The sequence below is a fragment of the Thunnus albacares genome, chromosome 6 (genome assembly GCF_914725855.1).
Source record: "Thunnus albacares chromosome 6, fThuAlb1.1, whole genome shotgun sequence".
Lineage (NCBI taxonomy): Eukaryota > Metazoa > Chordata > Actinopteri > Scombriformes > Scombridae > Thunnus > Thunnus albacares.
In genome coordinates, this window is record NC_058111.1 from 33,058,380 (window position 1) to 33,080,135 (window position 21,756).

General features: G+C 40.7%; 1 protein-coding gene across 1 annotated transcript in view; it reads right to left on the bottom strand.

Annotated features, from left to right (window-relative positions):
- Positions 1-1,296: 1,296 nt before the first annotated feature.
- bcas3 (BCAS3 microtubule associated cell migration factor) overlaps positions 1,297-21,756 on the bottom strand; it is a 361,548-nt gene continuing 341,088 nt past the window's right edge. Inside the window, exon 24 of the mRNA XM_044353189.1 lies at positions 1,297-1,509. Within this exon, the coding sequence (XP_044209124.1) occupies positions 1,361-1,509 (149 nt within the window). The 3' untranslated portion in view covers positions 1,297-1,360. The remainder of the gene's footprint in view (positions 1,510-21,756) is intronic.

Sequence of the window (21,756 nt, forward strand, 5' to 3'; positions counted from 1 at the left end):
TTTCTCTTGCATGAATGCTGGGAAAAGAAGTCAGTATTTTACAAATAAAATCCTACTGTCAACAACAAGCATTTGCTCTGAATTAAGACGAGTGGATTCATGCCCTCATTCAGTGACCGAGCAGCATCAGGCCTTCATGACAAGCAGCCAGTCCAACAAACACTCTAGACATGTGGGATTGTACACTACTTTTATCTATTTTATATCTTCTCTAAGGTGACTCTTTGTAAATAGTGCATATTATTTTTCACCAGCTCAAACATTCTGCGTAGCATAAAGTAACAGGCAAATTGTGTTTATTAGAGGAATTTCTGATTATCAAAGTCAGTCTTCTTCACGCTGGGAAAAGCTAGTACAGTTAAGGAAAATACATTTTTCAGTTTAGAGATCTTAACTAGACACAGGAAAAAGATTTTGGTCAAAAGTTGCTAATGTACAAAATACAGCATGACGGCTACATAAGCCTCTATTACTCCGCTCAATTAAAATTTACTATCTGGAAAGGCCGAGTGGGGAATATATCTAAATGATTTCAGAAACATATCTCAATTACACTGTAAACATCTAAATTACTTCAGCAACGTAGTAATAGTGTCATCTCATTACTGCATCTTTTGTCAAATGTAATTATGTGAAAATCAAAGGCATGAAAGGACCAAATTAAATCAAAAACATTTAGAGAGAGGCCATGAGAGCAGCAACACACACACACACACACACACACGGAGGGAAAAGGAGCTGCTACACGTCACTGACTGGAATAAACATTTTTCCTCTTGTCGGCGCTCCCTTTCTTATGGCTCATTCAGACAATAGGCACACTGTAAAACTTCAAACGCACACGCGAAGACTGCAGACAGGAGAGGATGGCTGGTTTCCAACAACGTTTGTGTCAACTGGCATCTGAGAGGTGATTTAACACAACCTAACAAAGCAGGGTTAGACTGAAGTCTGGGACTGATACTGGTCTCTTACGAAATATCATTTTTTGAAAATAAAAGGAAATTCTCTCCGATCACAGCCGTGTCAAAACAGTGAAACTGCAGTTTATCTGCACTTTTTTAGATTTGGTTAATTGCTGTTAACTGTAAACAACGTTAGTTTGGTTTACAGTGAATTTGTCCAGGTGTTTTCAACCTGACATGAAGGCAATTTCAGGGTAAACGCTAAATAATTCTCTTTTTTTTGGAATGATTTGGACATTAAAATGGTCAAATTGAAAATTATTGGCAATCTGCACAAACTTTAGCCATAAAAATATCAGCCTTCAAATCCAACTCAAGACATAAAAGGCGGGCAGGCGGGCAGGCGTGCGGGTGGGCTGGACAGCGGTGGTTCTTGCTGAAGGAGAGGTGGGACTCTAGGGGAAGTTGGTGGGGAAGAGGCTGAGTGGCTGGCTCTCGTTGGTGGGCAGAGGGGAGCGGTAGCCCTCGAAGTTGCGCGGGATGCTGCCGCTGGTGGAACCCGAGCTGTTACTGAGGGTCTCGATGCTGCCCTCCCTCTGCAGCTCTGCAGGGTGAGAGACACACACACACAGACAGACGGAGAGAGAGAGAGAGAGAGAGAGAACGTTGAATTAGATTCATCAGGTGATATCACAGGCCGATATGACAAATGTCAGTGTTTTGTGTATACTTGTTCTGACTTATTTCTTTGTACACATTGGAGTTACAGTACTTTACTTTTCCCTCATGATAAAAAGAGAAGAAACCCTCACTGTTGGGTATCAGGTGTATCCAAAACTGTCAAGTACTGACAGCTGTCAGCAAATGCTCTGTCAGGTCTCCTCTACATATTCTTTGATCGTTGATCATTCATTTCTGCATATTGTTGTATGACTGCTTTCATTAAGACAACAATGTATGTAACTCAGTGTAATGTCAATATTTTAAAAATTGCTCATTTTATTTTTTTACCTTTACATTCCACTGAGTTTTGGACACTCCTGTGTGTAAAGATATGCTCCAGACATGTAAGACATATAAAAATACTCAGCTTTGAATAATAATTCTCACTAAAAAGTTAATTACCCTAAGAAATTCTTGATTCAGAGTGTCAAAAAGTGCACAGCAGCAGAAAGCAAATAACAAAACGACTGGATTACTAGATGTAGAGGACAGTACAGATGCAGCATCAAACATTACTTCATGAGAGGAATGTTGGAGGTAAATGTGGTGCCAGGAATTTTCCTTCTCGTTTGATCAAGAATTACCAATCAGGTCAATATAGAGCCGACATCTGTCTGTACGTCAAACACAGGATTAACCCACAGCATCAGTGGGCATCACTTATAACCTGACCGCCTCTCCCAGCATGCTCTGGGTGACACACAGTATTTCTCTGACATGTCACGCTGCTCCACATCCCAGCATCCCTCTCTGTGGACTGACCAAGCTGCTCTAGTGAGGATCTCTCCATAAGGAACCTATTACTGTTATTACATGCTGTAAACCATATCCATCGATATGTGGACAGAATGGCGTGCGTGTAAGTGGCAGCACGGTATTAAGACTGTGATGCATGTAGTGTACTCTGACGTCCATCAGGCGTCTAGCTGGATTTAATGTGTTGGTGCTGCCTGGCTGCTCTGATGACAGTGCTCGGCGCCCCGTTAATGTGCAGCAGTGTGCATCCATGACGAAGTGTGACTGTCATCAGGAAATGGAGAGCAGGGTTTGATAATGTATGTACATGAGAACAAATGTGCACATGGAACCTGTGTTCATGTAGGTTTGTAGAACAAAGATTATCAAACGTTTTCATTTGACTGAGCTTTAGCCACACTGGGAGCCACATCCGGGCCACAGGCTGATATCTGGTATGACTAAAGGCTGGAACATGCCTCTTCAGGTAGGAGAGGAGGTCGTTTACGTGTCTCATACTTTAACAGTTGTACATACAACTTCTGCAACATTTATATTTTTTTCCTTCTGTGTTTCAAACTCGCCTCCTGACAAGAGTTGGATCCGACCAATCAGATTACAATTCTATCCAAAATCACCAAAGATTTAAATTTTTCACATTTTATTTATTCAGTTACCTGTTCAATTGTAGTTTCTGTAAATGTTATCTCCCTATATGAAGGTCTAAATAATGTTTTAAAGCATTCTCCACACAGGACATGTTAGCTATGACCCCTGCTAAGAGTCATACAAGGGACAGGATATATTTTGTGATATTTATTGGTGAACAAATGTGGAATTACCTCCATGTCTTCTGGGAGGACATGTGAGCTAAAATCACAAAATACTATCACAATACTCTGCACTAAAACTGGAAGCCGTCATAAATACAGCACCAAAATAAAATCTGAGATACTGCCTGTAATCTGCTCTGACCTAAAGTTTTCTTCTGGTATCAGTTTAAAACAGTTTCCACTGCTGGAGTTTTTACTGCGCCAGAATATCGAGCAATGAATTCTTTTTGCTGTTAGAGGTGACGTGGAACTGCACACTGCTGTCAGTCAAAAAGTTACTGCACAACACAGCAGTGACCTTGAGATGAACAGGAGGCCTAATTAGCTTAAGAGTCTTTTCAAATTCATGGAGCACTGACATAAAACCACAGCGAGTGTTTAATAGGTCCTGCAGATGTTCAGACGCTAATATGGATACTCTCTTTGTCATGGTGGGTATGCAGGAAGCGGAGCTTCTTACTTTAGCTCAGGAAACCTAATACAAACCACACTGTTATTATCCCGGCTAACACGCAATGTGCCACTCTGCGGTGTTATCCCAGCCCGCCAGCCCCCCTCCCACCCTCTGGTTTAATTCCCCAACACTACACAGGGCAGAAATGCTACAGTAATTCCAGGGCAAGGTGAGGACTGCTGTTTCACACCGCTCTGAGTTCAGATACAGTTATAGGGAGTTATGAGGACAGTACTGCTATTTTATTGGATGAGATTGCTAATAGAATGCTAATAGTTGTTAATAATTATTTTAACCAGCAAATTCCACAATCTGTCAAGAATAAAAACTGTAAAAGAGAATTTAGATTTTGACTCTACTGCTCTCCACGTATAGGCAACTACATTAGAAATATAATAGAAATGTGTCACATATACCATATACTGAAATATCAATGAGCAGGATATGCAAACATACCATCAATGTCTGGACTTGGTTGATTAAGTGAAAACTCTCCTTTTTCCTCATTTTTTAATTTACAAGTTTAGGTCATTTTTTTGTTAGGTTTACTCATTTTTTTTTTTTTTTGGAATACATAATGTATATAACAATGTTTTCTCTGATTATGTATTGTTATTTATACATCTATTTATCATGTCGTGTGTGTTTAAATTCTAGATATTCTTTTTTATGTTATAGATTTGGGTGGTGGTGGGGGAGAACAGTGTGGGACAATACAATACACATGTTGATATATGGCTATGTAGTATTGTCTTGCTGCACCTGCCGAGTGTGCATATTTACAAGAAGTAGTAAAACAAAAACAGCACAGACTGGCCAATATCATTAAATTGAATGTGTAGTCTAGTTAATTTTAGTAGTTAATAGTTAACTTAATAGTTAATTTAATGTCTGTCTCACACATTCATGTATATCCACTATCACAGCACACACACATGCTGAGGTTTATCTGTAAGAATATGGGTCATCTGTAATGATATCATTTTTCCAGTCGCCGTTCCAGGCAAGCAGAGGCAAGTGCTGGAGCCACTGAGACAGAGCCTCACCTCGGCAGTGCTGCATTGCCGCTGCTCGCCAACTCCTCACCTCAGTGCCAGCAACTCCCGATGTGACACCCAGGGGTCTTTCAGGAGGACCCGGGGGATCTTTAGCAAAATGCTGCAATTCTTGTTTCTAGCAATTAATAACTCAGTGATTCCTAAGCTGCTTCTTCTTCTTCTTGTCACTAAAATTCGATACCTCCTTCCCAACTCTTTTTCACTCTTACATAACAGCCGTCTTACTTCCTGCCACACTGCCCATAACTGCCAGCCACTTGCCCCTCCAGCTAGCCTTTTTGCCAACCACTAGCCCAGCTGGATCTGCACTGTTGCTGTGTTATTGTAGGAGCTGTAAGCTGCTGAACACCCCAGTAAAGCCCTAAAGGCCCTTTCTAGTGCTGCCTAATCCACCTCATTGTGTGACGCCTACCAGCTATTCAACAAGTCTTAACCTCTCACGCCCCCGACACAATCCCCCAGCGCTCTAATGTTGGGGATCTTTTCCTCTGGGGCTGATGTCACTAGGTAAAGTAATATGGTTATTTACAAGGTGGTTTTGTCCAACGTGATGTGTAGATAATGCCGTTCTGGAGGGAGGCCAATGAAGAAATGGAAACTACTGTAAAGTTTGACTGATATGGGCTTTTAGAGGACGGCTGATCTGAGCCGGTTGATAAATATTTTGTGCTAATATATAGTGGCTTATCTTTAAAAGTGCCATTTCCAATGCCAAAAATTATATGCATTAGAAATTTAAAAGCTGATAGCAGCATGTTAAATGTGTCTATTTGGATGTAATATGCAGTGTTTTCTCCAGAGCTGTGCTCTTATAACGGGGAAAAAGCCTCTCAAATAGCACTTCGACCATTATCAGACACTAAAATAAAATGTTCTTGACCGAGAAAGCTGTCTCCAGATATCGGCACGTGTATAGCTTAATCTTGGGAGTCATTGTGTTACTGGAGTTGAGTCTGTGCAGCCGCTGGGACTGGAGCTGTGTTCTGGGTCGACACCAGTGGCCAGACTTCAAAAGAAAGTGCAAGTCAACACAAGATACAGAGTCGAAAAAGCTATCAGTAAAACAGCAACGGATGCCACAGCTGGAGATAACAGAGGAGGTTTTTCAGGCCAGAGTTGAAGGGGAAGGGGGTTCTTGGCAGTGTTGAACACGGAGGAAAATTTTACTTTTTGGAGACATGTGATCACACAATCCAACAGAGACGGAGTACACATATAACAACACAGCGGCAAGTTAATACCTCATCAGCCTATCGGATATCCAGAAGGAATAGTCAGAAATGGTCCAGTCTGCACCCTCGGCTGTGAACAGGCTTTAATCCTCTTATACTCTCACACAAACACACGCAGACTCCAGCATACACACTTCCATTTTCATACAAACACACAGGCTAAATCTACTCTCAAATGTATAACAAATACTGTAGATGTAACTTCAAAATTCACAGGCACATCATTTTGTCTTACACCTTTTTCTAAACTTAAAGGGAAATTTACGTTTGTTACAATTTGGGTTTTATTTTTGTAGCTATGGCCATCATTTCATCCTGTTGTGATAACACTGTACTCACCGACGCTGATATCTGGCAACATGGCAACATTGGTACAACAAAGTCCGTGAGGGAAAGAAACACAAGCAGTCAGACAATCGGAGAGGTTGCATACAAACAAAGGAGATGGAAGACTAATGGATTTGGTCAGTGGTCCCACAGACCAATCATCAACAAAGAGTGGCGTGCAGTCGGTGCAGCTGCAGACTGCGATGAGTCCAGAGGCACGCACCGACCACAGTTACGTAATTGTGGAAGTTCGCGGGCGTGTGTTTGTAAAGCCCAGCATGAGAAGCATGCATTGGGCTTGACTGCTCGTTTCTTGTTCTGTCAAAGTTATTTTTAGCGATGTCAATGCATTACTAGATCTCAGCGATTCATCTAATGAGGTGTATAAAACCAGAATTCAAAGTTTACTCTAAACCTGAGTCCAAAAAGTTTCAGTTTATTTCTATGGCATGACGTCTGACAGCATCAGTGGCCACACCTGAACATAGCTGACATAGTTTTCTTATGTCTGTATCACACTATTTCCTGAATCTTTCAATGAAGGCTTTGTGTCTCTGGCGTGTATTGATAGACTTGACACCATGAATCAGACAACTGGACCCTCACTGTTGGACAGTCTATCCTCAAAGACATGCATGGTGTTGCGTTCAGTTGTGAGCATGAAAAGTGACAGAAGTAGTTGTGTGAGAAAAAGAGAGCTTGAGAACGAAATTTGAACTCAGTCTACTTTCACACCTCTGCATACCTGGCCATCCATCACATCACTGCGTAAAGTAGACATGATTGTTGGATTGTCTGTTTTGGGAAGTTTCAAAAATTGTCAGACATAGCTAGCCCAAATCCAACGTCACAGTTAACGTTGGGGCAGGGGGATTCAGACACTGTTTGATGATCCGACGAGCACTTAATTTGAAGCATGCTGAGGTTCTAATCTGAACAAACCTTAGACCTGACCATTGGCCTACCCTGAACCTCATCCAATTAATGGTCAAGACACTATCAAAATAAGTTAACACAGATTATCATTTTACAGTTACCTTAAGAAAACTTTCTTAATTCTAAATCTGAGTCCCAATAAACTTTACCTGATTTTAAATATTAACCCTAACCCCAGGCCAAAACCCTAACCTACAACTTTGCAGAAGTAAGAACTGTCATAACGTTCAACGAATTTGTCTTGTCTTTCTATCTTTATGAGGACATAAGCCCTCACAAATATAGATATACAGTGTAGGAACACCCACACCCACACACACACACACACACACAGAGCTACATATGCAGAGCACTTCCTGTGGGCCCGACTGGCGGTGTGTCGGAGTGTGTCATGTTCGTGTTGTGGTGAGACTAGACTCACTGTGGTGAGGAAAGAGGAAGGAATCAAAGAGAACACAATGGAGCTCTTAATCAGGGGGTCTGTGCCAACCGGGCCAGGTAGAGTCCCATCCTTCAGTCCATCCTCTCCCTCTGTCCATCTCTGTCCCTCTCTCCTCCTGAGAGGCTGGGATGGGGGCAGTAACCCATGGCGATAGTATACTTATCCCAGCTGATTGTTTTTGTGTTTTAACTTTAATCTCACCGTTGGCCCCAGCTGGCTCTGATTAGTGCTCTCACGTCACATTCCAACCCCCAACGGTCTCTCTCTCACACACACATGCACACACGTACGCACGCACACGTACACACACACTGCAGCTATCCTTGTTAGAACATTGCATTGACTTCCATTTATTGTGGACAGCCAAACCCAAACCCTAACCCTAACCCGGACCTCAGAAATGATGTTTTTCCTCATTAGGACTGGTCCCGACAAGGTCACTGTTTATACCGAAAAAGGCCCCAATGAGGTAACAAAAATGTGCACACACCTTTGAACCACATTTGGGTTCCTTCTGGCTGACACTGGCATCTCTAAAATGAACCCACCAACAGCCAGTGTTTGTGTGGATTTAGTCTCTACTATCAAATCAATGGTCAAGTCAGTTTTGACCTTTATAATGAACAAAAGGAAAGTAAAAGTGCATTGAAAAATAAAAATTAAAAAAGCAGACATTTGGTAGAAGCTTTTGTCCAGGGTAACTTTTTCCCAGGCATATATGGAGAGAAAGTTTGGGTTCAGCGTCTTCCTTAAGGACACTTTTTCATCATGAAAAAAACTACAATGGGTTACTACAAGTCTACATTGAAACCCTGGATGATAGATTTGTACATACTTAGCAGATGACATCCTCTTGTTTTTAGGTGTGCATAACTAGTGCGTTTGCTGTATTGGTGTTTTTTTAACACATTTTTTATTGAAGTGTCTTCTCCTCTATGATTTTCTAACAGGATACATGGTGATAATGTATCTACCAAGTCCACTGGCATTTTTAGGGGTCCGGACCGTCTTATTCAAGATGGTGACGGTGCTTCCTGCCAGTTATGTTCTTACCTGCAGTGATGATGGTTAATTTCTGTGCAGTGACATCTCTACCTGTGAAGATGTTTCAAATGTAAATATTTTCTGGAAATTTTTATCTCCCAACATTATGGTATAAATGCTGTTTCAATACGTTCTCCATACTGCCACATACAGTATGCAATTGTGGTAGAGAATATACTAAATACCTTTACTTCATCTGTATCAAAATTCATCAAAATAAGTCCAACTTTGGGATTTAGATTATTTTAGACAATAAATTAGCCTCAAAACCCAACATTTGTAACATATGTAATCATAGTATGTAGAATGCCAAATAACAAGTGTACTGTAGTTGTTACTTAAGTCTTTCATTTATAGCACTGAAATGTAAAACTAATGTTTTACACATGAAAGCATGTGCATCATCAATATGTGAGCCCTCGCTCAGCACAATCCTTAGAAAGCTGTCCAGTTGGACGACTGAGCTCACATTAGTGGGAAAGCTCATTAACATCTACCGGAGATCATCCTGATGGACTGTGAAAAGCCTGGCTTAACACACCCTCCTGTGTAAAAGACAGCGCACATTAATGCGGCTGGAGACACACACACCACATACATATCAGGATGAGTGACATAGTGGTACAGGGTTCAAATGGAGCCACATGCTGGATGTTGAAATCTCTTCCTTTTTATGCACTTTTATGCAACACTAGGGACTAGTCTGGATCACACTTGATGAATCGCTCATTCTTATCTATCATTCATATTTGCCTGTAAAGTGGGAGTACTGATTAAAGGTATTGGTGTTTAAGCTTGATAACGCTGAAGTCCTGAGTTCTTCGACACCTTATTTCATCTTTCTTTTCTGTATCTTTCCCAACTACTCAAAGAGATGCTTTAAGCACCTAAAAACACTAACAGTGTCCAGCCCACATACCGGCAAGTCCACTGAGAATGCATGTCGGCCTCATGCTTGAACTCCACGGGGTAAACCACAGCCAGCAGCTATTCCCATGAATCATGATACTCAACAGGTTGCGTGATTAAGGAACAAATGAAAAAGAAAGTAAGTGATTCATGGGGCTAATTCAGGCCCCTGAGCTGGGACTTTCTCCTCGTCTTCTCTGACGTATATTCTTAGCTACACAAGCTCCATATACACAGCTGACCACAACTTTCCCAGCGGTTGCTCATTAGAGTGTGTTATAAGGGGTGCCAACAACAGGCTGGGACACTCCCGACACTCTATGTGGGCCGCTTTGAATTAGGGCTCAAATGAAAACCTAGTGGTGACCCAGGCTTTGACTGCTACTTACCGAGAGCAGACTGACAGCTGCCTCACCACTGGACACTGTATGGAACTGCTTTTATAGGCCGACTGCTGTTCTCAGACGTGGGCCAAAAGAGAGCAACAACAAAACCAGGCTGGTCTATCAAATGAGTACCATGAACAGCAAATATGGAAAATAATGTTGTATTGAGTATGTTCAGCTGAATTTGCAGATTCAGCAAACACACACAGAACTAACCACAAGTAATTCAACTGCGGCTTTGGGTTTTATTTTTGTATAGGTTGGGTGGCGTCTTTGTTCGTGGTGACAAACACTCATGCAACAAACACACAAGCTTAGATGATCACACTAGTTGAAAACAAACCTCCAAGATAGTCAAATTTATTCTGAAGGGAACCCAAAGACGAATGGTGAAATCTTTGTGTATTACCTACTGCTGGGTGCACTCATACTTTTTGGGGGATTATAAATTAAGTTTTAAGTTACAAGACATTACGGGTACGCTTTCAATTTTGCCTCCAAATAAAGTGGTAGCGAATCAAATTCAACTGTTGGCTTGTTTTCAGCCTGTCTGATCATCTGACTGCTCATTTTTGTTGCCCTGTTTGATTTATTTGTAGCATTGTCGCTGCATTAAGAGATCATTGCAATTACTTTGGTGAGTATACTTTAACGTAACTGATAAAACTGATGAGTGGAGCAATGAAAATAAAACTACAAAGTTGTAATAAACTGAGTTTTCCTTTAATATACTGAATAAGTTTTGTTAAGGACTTTCAAAACCTTTCGGTTGATAATTACATGTAGAAAGTGATTTGTAGTTATTTTAAATGCTGCCATGTTATCAATCACATCTTCCTCTTTAAGTTCATGGTTTGTCTGTTTGAATCCTTTAGCCTGAATTCATTTTCAATCACTTTTTTGACCAGACTCTACATAAATATGTAGATACAGTTAATTGGTGGAAGTGACATTATAGGTTTTGGTGAAAGATTCTAGCACACATACATAGACTTGTGTAATGGATGCCTATACATCTGAAGCACAAGGTGCTGGATACAGTGTATATACTGTCCATAGAGGTCAGGAGGGCTCACTCGATGGTTTAATGAGTGTGAAAATGATGTGGATCATATGCTATGGCCTCTACAGTCACCAGATCCAGATCTCAACCCAAATGAATACCTAAGCGATGTGTTAGACAGCATTCACTGCCACCATCATCAAAACAATAGATGAGGCAATATCTTTTGGTAGATCACTCCAGTAGAATTCAACAGAATCTATGACAAGGAGTGCTGGTGACTCATAGTGAAACTACACTTTACAAAGACACTTGATGTTGTTTTTTTCTTGAATTTCTCACCCATGTGTATCTCGTTTAAGCAGTAGCTGCCTCTGTTACCTTTCCTAGGGCAGGGCGAGGTTTGGGGAAATTCTACATACTCTTTTATACAAATGTCAAAAAGTGTTTGGGGCTCACGTAAGCATCTTAAAAAGACAGTGCACCAACAGTAAGCACATTCAAATCTTTCTACTTGCATAAGCACTTCACAAGCAAACAACTGTCTATGGTGGATAACAGATCCCGGCTTTTGAAATATTCTAACCTGAACACACAAACACATGCACATGCTCACATACAGGTCTGATGTCCTTTGACAGGCATGTTGGGAGACCCCTGTCAATGGTTTTGGACAGGAGGGCTAGTCTCAGCTGAAAGAGGTTGCTGGTGTTGGTATCCACTGAGGAAACTGATGGACAGCACAACGCCAGGAGGCTGTCGCTCATCATCACATCACAGATCTGACCAGCCCCACAACTATGCCAAGGTAAGGCCAGATAAGGCTGCTGCTGAACACTGTTTTTGTGTGTGCGTGTGTGTGTGTGTGTGTGTGATGTGGTCTAGGGTAAGGAATAGGTTCACATTTTCTCAAGTCTATTTGAATACAATACTCACATGCCCATATGTACATTTAGAAATACATTTGGTCGCTTTAATTGTTCCATACTGGTTCTGATTACAATTTCAATGGAAAAGAGGGCTGAAGCCTCATCTCAGCTTTAGCCAAACTATCGCATAAAGTACTCTTAATTCATGTAAGATTCCAAATTTGTACATTTTTACATCAGAAAATCTCCAAATACAAAGTATTCAGCATATACCCCAAATGTGCTTTTTAGTTTTGATAGAGTAAACCTGCTAGAAATGACACTGGAAGGTTAAATGGCCAATGAAACCTAAAGTATACTACTAATATCAACTACTTCTAAAATATATTCATCCAGTTTTGTTGGAATATCATCAAATGTTACAACCAGTTCAAGCCAAGGACGAGCATGTGACACATTTGAAGTGTCATTAAAAAGATACATTCTTTTCAAACAAAATAACTATGCCTATTGTTTTCTGTGTAAGAGCACATACCGGCAGTATCGATGTGTTCATCAAGGGTTGACACTTCTCAAGATGGGGCACTGACCTATTTCCCAGCATCAATACGCAATAAATCTCTCCTTCTTCCCTGCATTGGCACATCCCGGCTACTGCACCTCGACTAGTTCTTCTGTCTGTGTGTGTTCAAGTCCCCAAATGCATTCATTCTGCAAAACCATATACTGATGGCAGCAACTGTTTCTCAGCATCAGTTGCATCAGAGTTAGATGAAACACACACATTTACTCACAAACACACACACACACACACGTCTCTGTGATGCTTTTCTCAGAACAAGTGTGAAACAAGAACAGCAGCAAATGAAAGCAAACTCATGTTGGACTACAGAACTAGTAAGAAGAAGGACAAGGCTCCATTAAGCACAACACCAATGTAGTATGGGTACTAGTGTACAGGTTAACCCTGAGAGACACACAAACACATACTGTACACGTACACACACACACACACACACACACACACACACACACACACACAGTCAACGAAGGAGTCAGCAAAGGGTCAAAAGGGGAAAAGTGCAGTTGTTCTCTATAAAGGAGCTGTCTTTTGAAAGGCTGCTTGTGGACAAGAAGCTGGATACAAAGAGGAGCCTCCATTACATATGGATTGCCTTTATATACAGTAGAAAAGCTGTTTTTCAAGGGGCCAAATCTATCATTCTTGGGTTTGAATAAACAGCAAGTTCGTTGTTGGGTAGAAAAAGGTCAGCTTTTAACCTGGGGTTTGACCTTTAAGAAGCATGATTTCCTTTATCTGCTTTCATGTGAAGCACTTGCTCTTTCTTTGAACAGGTTAGATGCGGGTCAAGAGAGCAGAGGATAGAAGGTTTACACTGGGAAACAGCAAGCCAATGATGCAGTGGTATACGCAGGGTATGACATAAACACCCACCAATTTGCCAAATGTGAGTAAAAATGATTTAATATGGGTACTGCCATCAAGTTATCAGACAACTAGGTGCATGCTGATCGTTTTTAAAGGCGCAATTACAATGTTCCCCCCAGAACCCCCTGAAAAACTCAAATATTAAAGTTATTACAGAGATTTTTCAAGTTTGACTGCGGAAGCTACACAATGGACAGAAATATACTGTCTATACTTTTTAAACACCTGTACCATTCACAGCGGCACGTGACGAACCAACCAACCATTATATAAAGGAATCATATCTGCAGTTACTGACTCTGTACAAGAGTTTTTTTTTTCCAATTTAAGTAAAAAAAGCAAAAATAAAAACACATTTAGGTTGTGTTTCATTTTCCTTAAGTCATTAATAAGATTGTATTCAGTTACATTTTTACACTATAATAATCATAAATAAAATGTACTGATACCAGTGCAGTTTGTAGTTTATGGATAATAGTGAAATTACATTATATTGACATATTTTTTTTATTTCTACCTATTTCTACCTACCTAACTATGTTGAAACTGTTGCACTGACAAATATTTTGGTTTACTTTCTGAAAAACATTTGGTTTATAGAAAGTCAGAGTGGATGGTTCCTTTAAATCTTGTCCCTTTATCTGCTGATCCATAATGTTTATTTCAAGCTCTAGGCACACATATACAAGAAATACACAAGAGTTTCATGATGCACTACTTTTCAAAGGAGAAATAAAAGTACACAGACTGCACTTATATAGCACTTTTCTACCTCAACAGTCAAAGCGATTACTTCTCTACAGCAGATATACACGAGCAGATAAATAATAACTCCAGTCTTGAAATGTCAGTACATGGATACTGTATTTTCAAAAGCTCCTCCAGGATTTTAAACTGTATTCATAATTTAATGACAAAATGAAGAGAATAAGTTTAAATTGCAGGCTGTAATCCACTTCATCAAACCATCCAAAAGCTTTTCTGGGTCAAAAACTGTTCTTCTAACCTCTTAACAGGAAAACAGAACATACACAAACCAATCAAGGCTTGAAATAGCAATCGATGTAGAAGGAAGCTCTTGCTATCTTGTGTGATCTTCCTCTCAAATTACTGTCAGTCTGCACCAGAAGATTATTGTGCTCATCATTAGGATCATTTTGGCTCATTTCCTAATTACAGAATTAGACATCCTTGTATTGCTTTTGTTTGCATTTGAGTGACTTGGAGTGGAAAAGAGATAACATTATCTCTATAGCATCAACATGAAGCAGATGCTTTTCATACATCAGCTCTAATTGTTTTAATGTGGCATAATCATGGCTGAGCTTTCATGTTGTACATGTGGCCGCACAGATCCTCAATGTACAGCAAGCCTTGTTATCATATCAGTCTGCATGAGTACAAACACAAAGTACATGATATCATCACTTCATTCTCTGTCGTCAGGTTACATCTTACTGGAGTTTGATTGATATACTTTGTTTGACCGTGTTAGCCTTTCACTTAAAATCAATGCTGCTCACCTTCCTCTCATGGAGGAGAGGATATGATCGTATTTAACTGCCTCACCCTGCCTTCACACTGGGAAAGCAAAGTTAGTTTCAATTCTAAAAGCTGTTGTGAATTTTCTAACATTATAGAGATGTTAATGCACTTCAAAGAACTGAATCATGCTAGGTATCCAATCATTACAATTACTACCACCTTAAAGTTACAGTGAAACTCAAGTTAGAATGTCTTTAGCTTCTTTACTGTGACATATTCCACAGTGAGATGAAATATGTGGACAGTGTACAATTACAAGAGGGATTTAAACTGAATCCTTCAGATTTGATTGGACTGCTAAAAGACAGTGAATACAGCGTGATACAGAGCTGTAGGGGACTGCTGGCTTCCATGCACACCTCCCTCACGTGTTGTTAGATCAGGAGGAGGATGAGGGTGAAATAAGTAAATTAGACCTCAGCCACATTCTTGAAAATTAAAATAAAAGTTTTTGCCCACTGATGCCCAACACACACTTCCCCCTTTCATACATCTCTGCTACTGTAGCTACTACGACCCACAAAGCAGTCGAGTGTGGATTAATATGATGGGTGCAGTTAGCTCATCACCCAAATCACATTTGATTGGATACATTTTTGTTCACCAACCTATGAAAACTTTTACACAAAGATGTTATTGATCTAAAAATACTCAAAAATTATTTTTAAAAAACCACATTTTTGATAACTAAACAATTACACAGGGACACAGGATTAGAACTGGAAAAATGTGTTTTATATTTCACTGTGTGTTTATGTTCCTTGGGAAACTGCTACTTCCTGCTTTTCTGCCAGCCTTCTTAAGTCCAACAGTCTTCTCTCTGTGTACATATGTATCATATCATCCGTCTCCTTTATAGGTCAACTGTTCTTTCACTGATGCTAAGCTGTTCATTGTTTCACTTAAATCTCACTACTTTTGTAACAGTGATCATGGATCATATCAGTGTTCTGCATCATCTATCCTGGTCATAAGTACATATGTTTGAAAAGTAAACTGCAGGCTGCTTTGTCATACATTACATACATATTGACACTCAAATTTCAGATGTTGGAGCTGCACACATAAACAGCCACACCAGCACAGACCACTCTTAGAAAGTAAAACGTTGGAAGTTCAAAGAGTTAAAAGCAAAAGAAGATTTTTTTTCATTTCAGAACTTGTCCACTGACCCATCTCCTTCCCTCTTCTCCTCTAACTTCCTCTCTAACTAATTTCTTAAAGTAAGTCCTGATATATACTGTATACATATATACATACACACACTCACATATGTCCATGGTTAGACAGTCTGTTGACAGGAAGTTCCAATGTTGTGGAAGGCTGGCCTGGCTCAGCTCAGCTGCCTCTCCATTATGTATCCTATCACTTATTCATGCCACCATATTTTATTGATACACATACACATCCGCGTACAGGGTCATGTTAGGAGAGATTGTGTGTGTGTAATATATGTGTATACATGAGAGGTGTGAGTAGAATGTGTGTATACAAGTGTGTTGAGTTTATGCACTCCCAAAAACACACTATCTGTGTGAATTCAAACACTTTGCTTACACTGTATGTGTTGCACATGTAATATCTAATAAAATCATATATGTTAAGATGATACAGGTGCTGGATTATGTTGTGATTGTAAAACTGATTAATAGAACCACTTTGCAAAAATCTCCAAAAAATGTTGCTTTTGAGAACGTGCTGTCAGTCTGTTTTCACACCAGGGAGGAGGCTGACATCACTTCAGTTATTCATGGATGTGTTTTCCTGTAGCAAAATGCTAAACATTTAATGACATAATGAAAACTGAAAGTAGGCTTTGGAAATAAACATTCCTATTTGCTCAAGGGATACAAATTTTGGCACAACAGCACTGGTTGTCTCTGGTATGTTTTAACCTGACCTGAACCATATGCAACATTGGGAGTGAGCAACACAAGTACAGTATGTAAAAATCTTCACATGTGCAGTTGGCTCACTTGCAGTTGTCATAGTACTCAAGTACATGAACAGATGACAAAAGTCATTCAGACACCTTCATGCACTCTTGCAGCTGTGGAAAGTATAATTTGCTTGATCTCATCTTCTTTGCATTGTGTACTCAGATATCAGGACCAAGTTCCTCATGTGAGTGTGTGGATGCTGAGCCTGTGCAATGTGTGGTGCTTTAATGTCTGTGAATTCACAAAAGTTGATTTAAATAATGTTTTCATGTCCTTTTAAGCAAAATGCTTTTAGGGTTTTAATGTATTTTGCCACCATGTACCCAAACACAGGTCCCTTCACTAGTGGCATTGAAGACATATTACACAACATGTTACTGTATGTTCTGGTGTTTTAGTAGCTTGACTGCAATAATAATAAATTGATGTTTTGTAGCAGTTTTAGTTTAGCTTACATTGAGAAAGCCTACAGAGTTCAGTATGCTTGAAATGAAAGTGGGCATATGAAACTTCATTTGACTACATCTAAAAGCAGAAGTCGATACCTGTTCTGACTAGCCACACTCAAAGGGGAAACTTTTTGGGGAATTTAGGGGAAATAAGATGAAGGACTAAATCACATTTAGTCATCTCTTTTTGCAATCAAAAATAATGGCAACGTATTTTTTTAATATATTGTTAATATTTTTCTATAATTAAAAGGAAGAAAAAAGGTCTTTGGTGAAATCTCAGCTCAAACTGTAACAGCCAGTTGCTGTCATAGTTTGAGTGACAGCAGCTGGCAGACTGTCAGAGTGCTGGTGTTATGCTGTGCGGATTGAGAGACAAAGTAAACAAACTCGCGCTGTAGCTACAAGTCATGGACAGACAGTGTGTTGCTAGCAGTGGTATTGAAGAATAAGAACCACACCAGCATCTAACTGGACTAGAAATGACTTACAAACTGTTTAATGTGCTGTAGCTGGGCAGCTAATTAGCTATCTAGCCTGCTAACTGATGTTAGCGCTTTTCCTGTTTTCCTGTTAGTATTCAGTGTACAATGTACAATGATAAAAATGTGCGTTTTTGTAACATCACACCGGATTGTGCGATCTCCAAAGTGTCTAGAGTGTTTGGAGAAAATGGCCTGAATGCAGTTTGAGTGACAGGTCACAGATCATGGTGAGCAGAGCGGTCTGAAAGAACCCAGAGTTCAGGAGTCAGCCGAGCGACAGAAGCAACAGCAACAACAAGTGTTTTGCTGCGTGCTGCCGTTAACGCCGCCGGTGGTGAAACAGATTGGGTGAAGTGAAATCGCCCTCCGCCACGAGTCCATTTCTGATGCTCTGCACAAAGTGTGTCTCCAGACCCAAAACAGACACGAGAGAAGGGGCTTTAAAAAGCGCTTCCCACCACTCTCACCATCTCTCTCTTTCTCTTTCTCGCCCTAATTCTCTCTCTCACTCTGCTCTTGCTCGCCCTCCTTTTCTGTGAGCCCTTACAGCCCCACATGTGTGTGTGTGTGTGTGTGTGTGTGAATGTGTGTCTCCCTTGAGCGAGCTGTTAAGTGCAGTCTCCAAAAAACTCCACAAAAGCCCATTTGCAGTCAGCTAGAGCACCACACACAACATACACACAAGTGCAGAGTGACACTAACACGCAAAGACACATATACACACAATTACATTCTGCACCCAGAACACACACACACACACACACAGACCCTCACACATGTAGACACACTCTCTGTACACTCACACACACTTTTCACACTTCCCTCTGGGCAAACGAGGCAGAGTGGCAGAAGCGAGGCTGGGATAAATGATACAATGATATCCAGGCCTGACTTGTCAGTGGAGTTGAGAGAGAGGATGAGGAGGAGGAGGAGGATGAAGAGGAGGAGGAGGGGCGAGTGGTGGCAGCTCTGAATACAGGAATTATTCTTCATCGTCTCACACTGTCGCCGCACATTACGCTCAAACTCTCGCCTGGCAACGTAGAGAGAGAGAGAGAGAAAGAGAGAGAGAGAGAGAGGTTTGGAGGAGAGGTGGGGGGAGCGCTGAAGGGCAGATATAATGACCACACTCTGCTTTCACACTCGCCGTCTCTTCTCTCAGCACCATACTCTCCGGCCTCAGCCAGCCCTCGCATTCCCTTTTCTGTTCTTTCACTCGGTCCCTGACGTCTTTTTTCCCCCTCTCTTCCTCCCTGCGTTTGTTCTTTCTGTCTGTCACGGCAGCGTTGAGTAGCTTTCAGGGAGAGAGTGCACTCATTTGCTCCCTCTCTCGCTTTCTCCTCTCTCTTTGGTTAAAGCGAGGGGACAACATGGCCCTCTGGGCATGTCACAAAATGATTAACTAATAGTTTTGAGTTAGTCAAGTATCCAAATGGTGTGTGCACGTGTGTGTCTGTGTGGTCCATTGCGTGAGTACTTCAGTCTGTACATTAGGCCGGCTATTGAGATCATAGTCACAATTATGCTTTGTACAATATACATACAGCTGTACACATATGGAAGCTGCAAGAAAGCCGGTAGCTAAAGACGGGCCATATTTACGTCAATTGAAATGTTAGACAGTGAAAGACTTCAATGGATGGTTGGACGGTTTATTATTTATCTAGCCTGCGTTCAGGACAGAATGAAAGGCCTGGGAGTTCATGACAAATCAGACTGGCATGTTGAAAACCTAAACTATTACATTCAGTTTGCTTGAGGGAACCAAAAGCAGACACATTTGGCTCTCCAATGTCTTTTCCTTGTCTTCCACTGGCTGGTATGTCTCATTGATGTCCTGTGAATTCATGTCTACCAGTCGCTGTTACAACCACAGAAGGTCAGTAACCTTTTGATGGAGCTGCGGCCCAGTTCATATAAACCTTGTGTAAGTGTGTGTGTGTGTGTGTAGGAGAGGCACAATTCACATTTGTTATACAACTAAACTGGACCGACTCACATGTACGTGAATAAACTTGAATAAATGAGTGAAGAAACATATCAAATGCTGATGCTTCCATACAGGATACAAGGGCTGATTGAACGCTTTGATGAATATGAAATGATGTGTATCAGTTGTTATGGCCCTTACAGTCACCAGATCTCACTCCAACTGAACACCTCTGGGAGATTTTGGAGTGATTTGTTAGACAGCGCTCTCCTCCACACATCATCAAAACACCAAATGAGGGAATATCTTTTGAATAACACTGGTGGCCTCTCCATAGAGTTATGAAGCTATTCTGAAGTTCTATTGCTTGTTTTTGAGCAATAACTTATGCTTTTTTAATCAAGATAAGGTAGAGACAGTTAATTGAATGTATTGGCAAACTGTTCACTACTTAACACATCTGGAAAGCATTCACTGTCAACACATTTATTTTGATTTCCTTCTATATCCCCTCATGGCAACTAGAACCTCCTCCTCTTCATCCTCCTCCTCATGGCAACCTCCTATTCATCCTCCTCCTCCTCCTCATCCTCTCTCTCAACTCCACTGACAAGTCAGGCCTGGATAGCGTTGTATCATTTATCCCAGCCTCGCTTCTGCCACTCTGCCTCGTTTGCCCAGAGGGAAGTGTGAAAAGTGTGTATGTGTGTGTGTTCTGGGTGCAGAATGTGATTAACATTTATATTGTTCTGTTTGGCAAATGAAGACACTTGATTATGGTTGGGAAAAGATGATGGTGTTGCTTAAAGTGTGTGTCCATTGTGTAGAATTTAGTGGCATCTAGTGGAACGGACTTGGCAGAAATGAAATACAATATTCATAAGTGTGTTTTAATTGGTGTATAATCACCTGAAAATAAGGATTGTTATGTTTTTGTTACCTTAGAATGAGCCCTTTCTATCTACATAGGGAGCAGGTCCTTTTCATGGAGACTGCCATGTTGCACTGCCATGTTTCTACAGTAGCCCAGAGCAGACAAACCAAACACTGGCTCTACAGAGGGTCTTCTGTGTTTTTCACTAGTTTTGTGGCGACCGTAGCTTCTCCTACATGCTTGGAAAGGGGGGAGGCTGAGGAGAGGGCTACTCAGTTGGTTTCAATCTGCAACCTCACTGCTAGATGCCACTAAATTCTACACACTGGAACTTAGAATACACGGCATGTTGACTTTTTCAATATCTAACTGAACCGCCACCTTTCCTATACCCTTAATTAAATGTTTTAGTAGCCTAAACCTGAACACACATGGGCTGTAGGACACAAACTCTAGTCTCCTGGGTTTGCCCGCTATACTTTGGCATTTGTAATATACAGTGTTGGGAAGGTTACTTTTGAAATGTAATAAGTTACAGATTACTAGTTACCCTTTTAAAAATGTAATGTAAAAAATGTAACTGTTTTAATTACTTCATCAAAGTAATGCAACTTAACACGTTTGATTACTTTTTGATTACTTTTCTAACAAATGTTTTAAATTGGGCAATAAAGTTGAAAAGTTCTAAAAATATTAATTTAAACCAGGCAGTGTAAACCTCACTGTTAATCTTATGTCCAGCACTGAAAAGTGTTCTTGTCTGATGACGTGGCCACCCGCTTTGACGTGGGTCAGCTGGTTGCAGGCATACCATTCATTCCTATGAAAGTTGCTCAGTGGTGCATAAAGCCAAAAATGCCACTGTAAAGAAATTACACGGATACTGCTCACACTTCCTGATCATTGGGCCCATAGAGCTTGCATGCCAAAGACTGTGCCGGCTGAGCTGGCTAACTTCTGGTTTAGCCCTCCGCTAACTTGAATGGGGATAAAATAATTTAATCGTGCGGCTCTTCTAGACTTTCAAAATGTTATTGGGCTGAATAGATTGAATTCTGATAGTCATTTTGTGACACTGAAAAAAATGTATCCACCATTTTACAGCCACTCCTTTTCCCATGATTGTGTGTGGGAAAAATGCTTTTTGGGCACAAGGTGGACCCAGATGTTGTTATTCCATGGTTTGGCCACTATCTCAAATTGGCTTCAAAGCCCAGCGCACTTGCT